Source organism: Hipposideros armiger, unplaced genomic scaffold (genome assembly GCF_001890085.2).
Source record: "Hipposideros armiger isolate ML-2016 unplaced genomic scaffold, ASM189008v1 scaffold_813, whole genome shotgun sequence".
NCBI lineage: Eukaryota > Metazoa > Chordata > Mammalia > Chiroptera > Hipposideridae > Hipposideros > Hipposideros armiger.
This window is the reverse complement of record NW_017732163.1, coordinates 149,542-160,420: the sequence shown is the minus strand read 5'-3', so window position 1 is coordinate 160,420 and position 10,879 is coordinate 149,542. Positions and strand designations below refer to the sequence as shown.

Sequence of the window (10,879 nt, the reverse complement as noted above, 5' to 3'; positions counted from 1 at the left end):
AAGGAAGGAAGGAAGGAAGGAAGGAAGGAAGGAAGGAAGGAAGGAAGGAAGGAAGGAAGGAAAAAGAAAGAGACCAAAAATAACAGGATAGACCTTATGGAGAATGAGAGGGATTTAAATGTTTTGCTAAAAGTTTGGATGTTCTTTTGAAAGGGATAAGAAGCTGGTCAAAAGTTTGTACTTTATAAAGGGAACTCCCTGGCTAGGAAAGAAACTGCAGCCAAGGAAATCAAGTATAAGATTGTAACTTAGAAAAGACAATGATGGACACAGTGGTCACATCCCACAGACATTCGCAATAAGTGAGCAGAATATGGTAAAACAGCAGAATGAGAACACAGATTAGGAGGTCATCAGAAGAGGGACACTGGATCCATCACAGTGGATTATATTTCAGGGAACAGTCTCTAAAGAAGTCCTTACTGAAACCTCTGTTTTCCTCACCTGCTGTCTGGCCAATGTTCCAGTATGTTCTGCCAGTTCTCCTATCAGGGAACACTGCAAACCAGAGAACTCCACAACCATGGCTCCCGCCTCCATTAGCTTTAGCCTGCTGGACCTCAACAGCCTCCTAACTGGCTTCTCTGTTGGTCTTCCTAAAGCCCATTTTCCATAGAACAGTCAGAGGGATCTTTCTAGAACAGGGTTGCCCGATAGAATGCCCTGCAATGGTATAAATGGTCTATACTTTTGTTGTCCAATACAGTAGCCATTAGCCACATGCAGCTAATGAGCACTTGAAATATGGCTGGTGTAACTGAGGAACAGAATTTTAAATTTTATGTAATTTTGATTGGTGTAAATTTAAGTAGCCACATGTGGCTAGTGACTGCCACACTAGACAGCACAGTTCTAAGGTGTCAATAATACTACCTCATTCCCTGGTTCAAATCCTTCAAATACCTTTTTCACACCTCACTTGGAATGAAATCCACATTCCTTAACATATACCTATGCAGGCTGGCCCGGGTCTATCTGTGGCCTCATCTCTTATCCCCTTCCACTTTACTCAGACCATATCGCTCTTCTTCCTGTTTCTGGAACACCCAAGCTCATTCCAACCTCAGGTCCTCTGTATTTGCTGTTCCCCCTGCCTTCCACCCTCTTCTTCAAATTCCTACCTGGCTCAGTGACTTCTCAAACCTTCCTCGGTGACTTTTTCCTGACTCTCATGTTAAGCAGCTTCCCATGTCACTCTGTCTGCTTTACACTCATATTCTATTATTTGTCTACTTATCACCTCTCACCCCCATTAGAATGCAAGCACCATAAAAAAAGGGATTGTGTCTGTCTTGTCTATTATTGTATCCTCAGAACCTAGGACAGTGCTTGGACCACCACAGAGACACAATAAATATCTGTGGAATGACTGAATGAATCAAAGAATGAATGAACAAACTAGAGTGAACAATAGAAGACAATGAAGGAAACATAGATGCAGGTGGAGGAATCCCCTTAGTCGGTCATGAATTTTGTCTGGGCATCCACGTCTCCAGCCACAGGAAAAGGCAGGGGGGTGCTGTGTCAATTAGCATTAGACACAGCTACAGCTTCAGGAATGTAACCCACTGAAATGGAACACTGAAAAATAAGGAGAGGTGTGTCCAGAACTTCTAGAAAAGCACACTCCTTGCATTTAAGAATGCTTCTTGGATACACCTGCTCTCTGTCGTGCTGTCTTTGGACAGGAACAAGAAAGCACATCTAGGATTTGTTGGCAGAGTGAAAAAAGAAAACGAAACTAGGCCTTGCCAACATCACTGAGCCCCTACATCCAAGCATTCCTGAGGCCCAGCCAACCAGTATTGAAGCTAATAACCTTCTATGGCTTATGCCAGTTTGGGTGTGCTTTTCTGCTAATAGCAACTGAATGACAACCATGATCTTGGCTGATACACATGATGACCCAACTCAAAGGAGAGAGTTCATAAATATGGTAAACTTATCACATGTAGCTGTAGCGTTTGTAAAAGGGAAAATCTAGAAGGTTCTTGTTTTTGAGCCATAAGGATGTCGGGAGGGACCTTTTGGGGAAGTTGTAGAACACAATGTGAGTGCATGTGTGTGAGTGTGTGTGGAGAGAGGTAGGGGGATGGAAACCAGACTACAGAGTTAAGGAGGGAGGGGAGGGAGCCTTTGAGTGTCAACAAGTCTGAGGAGAGGGCATTGAGGGAAAATGGGAGGCAGATGGAAAGAGAAGTCGTATCACACCAAGGTTTCTTGCTTTTCTCAGTTAAAGAGAAAACACCTATGATTTCTAACTGCAAGAGCAAAGTCATGGATGAATGGAGGGTTTGTAGCACTAGAGAAAAGGGAAACTGACCTCCAAGGAGCTGCGCAGGAGCAGAACCTGTGCTACAGGAAGAGACAAGCTTCAGAGAGGAGACAAAAGGAAGTGCTGAGCACACATGGGGTGGTGACGCCTTGTGAGCCCAAAGTGAGAGACTGACCAACCTTCTCCCTGACCTGAGTGGGCTCTGAGGGACACTCCCTGACCTGCTGCGAACTGACTTGGGGCACTGTCTTCCCATGACACCAGTCTCCACAGCTCACCTGGAAATATCTTTGTATCACTGTTTTCCTCCATTGCACGTGACTCCTCCTCTTCCAGCTGTGAGATAATGTCAGGTTTAGAGAACTGGTACCCTGTTGAACAAGGAGATTCATGTTTTAGGGTTCTGCTGCACCCACAGTGACACCCAGCCTGGGCTCTAAGGGCTCTGAGACAATAAGGAAGATGCAAATTCACACAGAAGAAAAACTTGTTCCTAACAAGTTTGTCCCCAGGAGACCTTTGGCAATGTCTGGAGACATTTTTGGTCGTCACAACTTCGGGGGAAGGAGGGAGTACTACTGATGTGTAGGTGGCGGTCAGGGGTACTGCTAAGAATCCTGCAGTGCACAGGACACCCTGGCAAAGAGTGATGTAGCCCAAAGGTCAACAGTGCCGAGGCTAAGAAACTCTGCTCTAGAGTCAAAACTGAAATTGGGGTTGAGGGCAGTGTGCTGGGCTCTCTGCTTCAGCATGGGGATCTGATGATGGGGATGTGCAAAAAGTGGGCAACACAGGATTCTTCTCTTCCTGTGACAACCTTCATTCCCTCGTCTTAAAATGCTCCTTCTCCCTCTCTGCTAGTTGTGTGTTTCCCAAACTTCAATCATTTGCATACTACCTGCTATGGTCCGAATGTTGGTATCATCCCCCAAATTCATATGTTGAAAACCCCAATGGGATGGTATCAGGAGGTGGGGCTTTTGGTAGAGGCTGAGGTTATAAGGATGGAGCCCTCGTGAATGGGATCAGTGCTCTTATAGAAGAGGCTTCAGAGAGCTCCCTCGTCCCTTCCACCATGAGAGGACACAATGAGAGGGCTGAGACCTGGAAGACAGCCCTTACTCAACTGTGCTGGCACCCTGATCCTGGACTTCCAGCCTCCAGAACTGTGAGAAATAAAATTCTGTTGTTTAGAAGCCAGCCAGTCTGTGTTATTCTGTTATAACAGATCAAACAGACTAAGATAGCACCTTATGATTTACTTGTTTATTATCTGTCTCACCCCACTAGAATGTAACACCCACGAGAACAGGAATTCTCATCTATTTCATAACCCCACTGGCTATACCAGTACCTGGCACACTGTGAGTTCACTGACAAATGAATGAATGATCCTCACATTTTGGCCCCATCAGTGTATCATTTATAGTAGTATTTAGTATTTATTTAATATTTTTCTTTAGATGGCCTCTCTTTTTAACTTGAATACACTTAATTTAAATGGAAACTTTATATTAACCTTAGAAACAGAAACTACTGTCATTTGCAAAAAAAAACAAACAAAACTGAAGGTAACATAATATAGATACAGCAGAAACTAAACTTATTGAGTTCTCACTAGCTCCTGCTACCTATTTAAGGCTCAGGACTGATGTCTGCTCTCTCTTTGTCAAAACAAAAGATCAACAAGATGCAGAGACTTGCTAGCACCAAAATGACACTCTCTACCTGATATAACCAGAGGTTTGAAAGACAATTAGAAGAGGAGTGTCTTTCACACCAACTGACTAAAGGATTATTTTACGCTGTCCATGTACCACCTAAAATAATCTGTATAACCCACTGTACTCATTCTACACTTGGGAAGAAAATGTCCTAAGTAATATGTAAGATCTCTATGAACTCAAGACCTTCAGTGATACAAGAAGCCCAGGGCTCACAAGAAGCCAGAAATGCCTCCAGGTCACTGCATGACGGCTGGAAACAAAAACTGATTTATTCTCTCTATTGTAAGTCAAAAATGTGGTAACTGAGAGAAGAATTATATTGCAAAAGGCACTCCATTTTACCTTCTTTGTGACCGATAAAAGTCGTGGTTCAACTTACACACCTGGGTTTGAGGTAAGGTTCTTCTATCTCCCAACGTAGGTCTCTGACTTCACAAGGATAAGAGCACCAGCCTACTGCTAGTGGAATAGTGTTTGGTTTTGTGTTTTCCAAGAGCCCTTTGGTTCCCAAAAAGCCACTGAAAAGAGGATCCCAGCACTGGCAACAAAAACATTTAGCTTGTGGGGAGAGGTAAACAACCCTGTCTTTGGATGTGAAATGAGACTGGCAATCTCTGACTCTTAAACTTCAAGGCCAATAGAAGCCTTTGGAGTTCCTGGAATTTTCAGCTATTCCTTCACTCATTGAAAAAACATCACTGTGAGCCTCCTATTGTGCAGAAACCTAATGAAGCAAACCTGTCAAGCAGCACAGCAGAGTTTAAAGGAGCAGATTCTGGAGTGCCATCCCAACTGTAGCTGTGTGGTGTTAGGCAAGTAATTTAACTTGTCCATGACTCAGTTTCCTCATCTGAAAAATGGCAGTAATAATAACAAGAAGTATACCCCCTCATAGGACCAATATGAGGATTAAAGGAATTAAGACATATAAAGTTCTCAGACTGATACCTGAACCACATTAACTGCTCAGCAAATGTTAGCTATATTATGAGTAACAGTGAATTTGATATTACAATATTGCCTCTGATCTGCATTGAGACTCATCAACATGGTGAACTACTGACACTGATGAAAGGGCAGAAGAGAGTTGAGAACAACTGCCCCAAGGGGCACAAGCCAAGTTCCATGGAGAAGGCAGGCTTTACCTAAGGAGACCAGGTTTCTGTAATTTTCCAGCATCACCTCCCGGTAGAGGGTCCTCTGAGCAGTACTAAGGGAGGCTAATTCCTCTGGGCTGAAGTCCACAAACACATCCTGGAATGTCACCAATTCCTAAAACACCAAAAACAATCACAAATCATCAAAATCCAGAAATTATCCCAGGGAGCCTGACAAGAGAGGACTGAACAAGAAGCCGACATTCAGACCAGCAGAAAGCTTCTAGTCCAAGTGTTCTAATCTGGAGATTACAGGGACCTAGCCATGTACCTTTCTCATCTTGTAGTCTAAGAGAAGGGGGAACATTTCTAAGATAGTTCCTGCTGCTAATTACTACAAATTTGGGTTGGAGGAACACCTTAGCCTTAGGAATCAGAGAGAGTTGGGTTCAAGTCCTGGCTCTGTTTTTTCTTATAAGCTTTGCAAGTGTGGGTAGGTAAGCCTCAGTGACTCATCTGTAAAACACAAAAAGCTCATAAATACAAAGAAATAGTAAGTCTTATTAATAAATAGGGAAATGCAAATCAAAATGAAAAAGTACCATTTTATATCCATTCAACTGACAAAAGTTAAGAAGTCTGTCAATACCAAATGTTACTTAGAACGTGAGCCCACGGGACCGCTTATGAGATCGGGCGCGTTCAGGGTGGTATGGCCATAGACCCAAGGGACCTCTTATAAGATTCTAAGGAATACGTAAATTGGTAAACCACTTTGGACCCAGAAATTCTATTCCTATGTATATTTGCTCTTGTGTACTTAGAAATGTTCATAACAGTGTTGTTTGTAACATTCAAAACCTGGAAATGGCACAATCATCTATATCCAGTAAAAGAGGTGAATACATTTTGGTATTGACATATAATGGAATAATATTCCAGCAATACAAACTATCTAACTACAGTCACACACAACAATCTTGGTAACCTAAGGTTGAATTTAAAAAGCAGACATTAGAAGACTACATAAGACTGTGATGCCCATTTTATTTATATTCATCTTTTGTGTTTCTATGACATTATGCAGATCAGTGACCACCTGATTTAAACTTCAGGTCATGCACTGGCTGCCCAGCTCCTACAGAGGGGTTAATTTGGCTCACATGGGCTTTTAAAATTTTTTAAAATTCATATTAGCTAACATCACCAAAAAGTTTATAGATTTCATATTACTAACTAGAATTTTGACTTCTCTTTTAAAAAAGCAGAAGACCTGGGCCCACATTCTCACATGGCACCACAGCTGAAGCTGAGTCGTAGCTGCCCTTACATGGGGCAGGCGCTCCCCAGTTTAGCATAATCCACCCATTTATAAATTCCTCATTCATATTACCTCAGTAATCCCTGTGTGCATCTTCACTTGGGATCCTTGCCACGGCCACTAGGGACAGAGGTGTTTCTCAACCTTTTTTTCCTATCTCCCCATCAAGGAGCCTTCTTAGACAATTTTTTCCTAATTGCCATCCCCCATAAATTATTTTCTGGTTCTAAAGGGAGCTCGATGTATTGATTTCATTGTCTTTTAGGTTTCAAAACGTGATTTAACAAGTGCATTTTTGAAAAAAAGAAAACCCCATAACTGTATCATGTCCTTGCAATAACTGTCATTTGTTTCATACATTAAAAGGAGCATAATAAGGGCTGGCCGAGTGCCTCAGTTGGTTAAGAGCTCGCGCAAGAGTGCGAGCTCTGAGCAACAGCGGTTCGAGTCCCAGCCCGAGCTGAGCAGCCGCTGAGCTGCCAACAGGTGGCAGGATGGCTTGGCTAAAAAAAAAACGAGCATATTAATAGTGCAAACCACATGAAGGTTGTTTTGAATAAGCCAATAGTAAAGATAAAATGAAATACTAAACAAACAAAAAAATTAATTCAAGAGATAGGAAAAGAGAAAAAATGTTAAAGGTACAGTACATGGGATAGTGATAAAGACAACAGAGAAAAATAAAGCTGGAAAGGGCGTCAGAAGAAAATTTTAAATAAGGTAGCCAGGGGAAGGCAGTTACATGATGCTTACATGAAGACTTAAATAAAATGAGGGTGTGGTTCAATTAGACAGGGAAAGTCCAGAAATCAGGAAGGTAAGATCCCCATATTGGAGAACCAAGTCAGAAGAAAGCCTGACTCACCTGGGATCCAGCAGATGGCAAATTGTCAAACATCTCTGTGTCCTCCTTTTGGTCTTCTCTGGTGTTCCTCTCATCTGCAAGGACAGAGTCCTGAGCAGGGAAATCTGGAAGGGAGAAAGGAATGACCATGGAATTGAGCCCACTCTGGCAGCACCCACAGACACAGAGGGGCCTGCCACCCCCACACCGCCCTGTCCTGCCATGGGAGGTAGTAGCCGTACTATCTTCCTATGATAAGAGAAAGATCATGTATCATTTCTCAGCTCAATATAGCAAGTTCTGAAAAAGCTCTTTGGTCATCTCCCAGATCTAAACTCTTCAATGGCTCCCCACTGCTTTGCAAATAAAGTGGAAGTTCCCTCGATATCAATGGTTCCCAGTCTCACTGTTCACTCAATCACCAGGGAATCTGTTTCTCAACTGCAAAATGTAAATAATAATACTTACACTTCTAAGGGCTCTTGTAAGAATTAAGCATTACCTATGTAAAGCACACAGTAGGCACTGAAAGCAATGACAGCTCTTATTAAGGTTTTCCTGCATCTTTTTCATTCACTGATCTAGAAGACAGCCACCACTTTCCCCTACAGAAACCTTAACTTTGAAGGCCTTCTTTGCTTGCAGGCTCTTTCCAAGTGCACCTTTCATTAATCTGTTGTTTCTTTCTCATATCCTAGAAAGCTCTCTCCTCAGCCCCCCCCCCCCCCCCCCCTCCAGTCCTAGTTCCACCAATAGTTATGTGCCTTTGACCAAGTTTTTAACTCTGGGACAATATTCCCTATGTCCACCAGAGGCAGTGTAACACTGTGGTTAAATGTACAGATGCCAGAGCTAGCTAGAATCCTAACTCTGCCAGTTACTAAATTTTTATTCAGCTCCCATTACATGCAGGCACACAGCGGATGTTCAATAAATGCAAATGGCCAGTTGCTCCTTTCATCTCTCACCTGTCTCCTCACATGCTTGGATCAAGTTTGCCACTAGGGTTCCTGCCTCTGTGCTGTTCTTGGGCTGATTCAACCTCACCCATGTCTGAATCTCCTCTGGCAGGGTGTTCAGAAACTGCTCCAGCACCAGTAGCTCCATCATTTGCTCCTTGGTGTTTGTCTCCGGCTGCAGCCATTGACAACAGAGCTCCCGGATTTCGCTCACAGCTTGGTGAGGCCCGGTCACTGACAGGTACTGAAAATGCCTAAGATTTTCATGAGAAATTTTCAGAGCCCCTGGGTTTCTTGTAAGAATGGTTTCTGGATTCTCTTCTTGATCACATGCACAAAAGAGCTGGGGACTGCTCAAGCTATCCAAAACCTGTGTCATGTGCAGCATTGTTACAGTTTGGTCTTCACAGGGTGGAGATACTCGAAAAGGCAGGCTGCTCAAGAACACAGTGCTGTGGAAGATGGTGGGAAGAGCTGTACCAGATGAATAAAAGATACAGACCTCAGGACCTGCAGAAATTACATACAGACTTACCAGTGGCATGCATAGTTAGGACTGGACAGTGAGGTGGAGGTGATTTGAAGGGCGGTATTTAGCTCATTTCACACAAATACCTAAATACACATTCACAGAGATTTGCACACCTATAGACATGATGCTGCCTAAGCCCATTCCTAAGTCTGGAAAATCCACAGGCATAGGCTAGGAATATTTCAGAAATGGCATTGAAGGGAAAAGAGACTTGAACCCCAAACCACAATGAACTGATGAACCACAGGAGAAAGGATTTCATTTCAAAATATCAATGAGTTAAAATGACTATATATTATACAGAAATGAGGAAAGATCTTTACTATACATATATCCTATAAAGGACTGGATTCATATTAAAAATATATAAAGTACCCATACAAAACAGTAAGAAAAAAGCAAAGTAAGAGCAACAAGGTTCAAAGATTTGAGCAGTATTGCACAAAAGAAGATAGCTAATGGCCAATAAACATGTAACAGGGCTCAATTTAATTAATTATCAGAGTAATATGAATTAAAAGCACAATGAGGTATCACATACCCTCCAGAATGCTCAAAATGAAAAAATCAGACAATAGTGTTTGAGAGGAGACAGAGCCCTGGTAGAATAATATATACATGCACTGGATCTCTAAACAGAATTGAGAACATGGATGTTTCTTGATGTTGAGTGAAAAAAAGTAAGCTCAAAAAAAAAAGTCCACATTATATGATTCCATTTATATACAGGTCAAAAAAAATGCAAAACAAATCTAAGTCAAAATAGTGGTTACCATTGGCACTGGGGGCAGCAGTGGTAATACCTGGGAGGGGACAGCAAAAGGTGCTTGTGGAAAGCTGGTAATGTTCTATTTCTTAATTTAGGAGCTCATGGCATGGCCACAGTATGTTCACTTTGTGAAAACTGAGCTCTACATTTAAGATTTGTGACTTTTTCCAAATGTATATTTCACTAAAAATTTTTAGCTGTTGTAGTTGTAGGGAAACATCTAGGTTATAGTATCAAGTGAAAAACGCAAGAAACAAACTTGTACATAGACTATATGCTTAAGCATAAGCATAGTACAGAAAAACACTAGAAAGTAAACTGAAATACTACACCAGGGGGTTATCTATGAGCAGTTATCTATGGGCATTAATTATGAAATATTTATTTGACGTATGGGAAGTAAACAGCTTCTGTATTCTGGAACATTGACCATCTCCACTAAATGATGTGAAAACCTGGACAATTTGTAGCATGTCTCTGAATTTAGCTTTTCTCATCTGTTAAAATGACAAAAAAGAAAAAGATCTTTTGCATCTGCTGTTAAGGTTTAAGTAAGGCAGGAGCTTAAAACCACAAGATACCATCCTGAAGAATCAATTTTTAAATCTATTATTAAGAAAAATTCTTTATAGTAAGGTAAAAATGTATATTACATAATTTAATACAAAATCTTATGAATTTTGAAACAAAACAGGGCAGTAAGTAAATTTCCTAAAAGAAGAAAGGTAGTATTTACACTTTCTACCCAAACAGTCCCTTCTATCCCCCCACAAGAGGTTCTTGGAAACAGGGAGGAAGTCTTGTTAGCAAATAGTGACAAAAGCCTCTAACATGTTAAATACTTAAAACAAAACAAAAAAAACCAAGAGTTCCTTAAAAATGTATGAGTTCATTGATGTCAGAGTAGAGAAAAGCTTCCAGAGATGTAGGACTGAGAGTGTCCGGAGAATGGAATGGAGACCAAGAGACTCCAGGTGGGCAGAGGCTACAGTGGGAGGAGGAAACATGGACTGAAGGGAGCAAAAGGAAGAGGGGTGCCAAGGCAAGAGAAAAGGAGCAAAGCAAGAAAGCAAGGCAGGGCAGAGTGCAGGGGCAGAGTGGGGAGTGATAAAGAGGAGGGGCAGAAAAGAGGGGTAGGCCTGAGAAAGGAGGGGTGTATCCAGGGTAGGAAGGAGATACACAGAGAGGAGCAGGACTGAAGTAGAGAGGAGGACTGAAAGGAGTGGTGGGGCTGAGGGAGATGAAGAGGTCCGTGGCCAGGACAGAGGGGGAAGGACACAAAGAGAAGGAGTGGGACAGGTAGAGGAGAAGGAGGCACAGGGCTAAGGGACAAGGAGGTAGGGCCAGGAGGAGGA

General features: G+C 42.2%; 1 protein-coding gene across 1 annotated transcript in view; it reads right to left on the bottom strand.

The window, feature by feature from the left end:
• The window catches only part of ZIM2 (zinc finger imprinted 2), a 9,666-nt gene extending 1,055 nt beyond the window's left edge, over positions 1-8,611 (bottom strand). The window contains exons 1-5 of the mRNA XM_019628841.1: positions 8,233-8,611; positions 7,286-7,389; positions 6,493-6,540; positions 5,148-5,274; positions 2,554-2,646 (exon numbers count right to left, since the gene is read on the bottom strand). Coding sequence (XP_019484386.1) covers positions 2,554-2,646; positions 5,148-5,274; positions 6,493-6,540; positions 7,286-7,389; positions 8,233-8,611 — 751 coding nt within the window. The remainder of the gene's footprint in view (positions 1-2,553; positions 2,647-5,147; positions 5,275-6,492; positions 6,541-7,285; positions 7,390-8,232) is intronic.
• Positions 8,612-10,879: the final 2,268 nt, after the last annotated feature.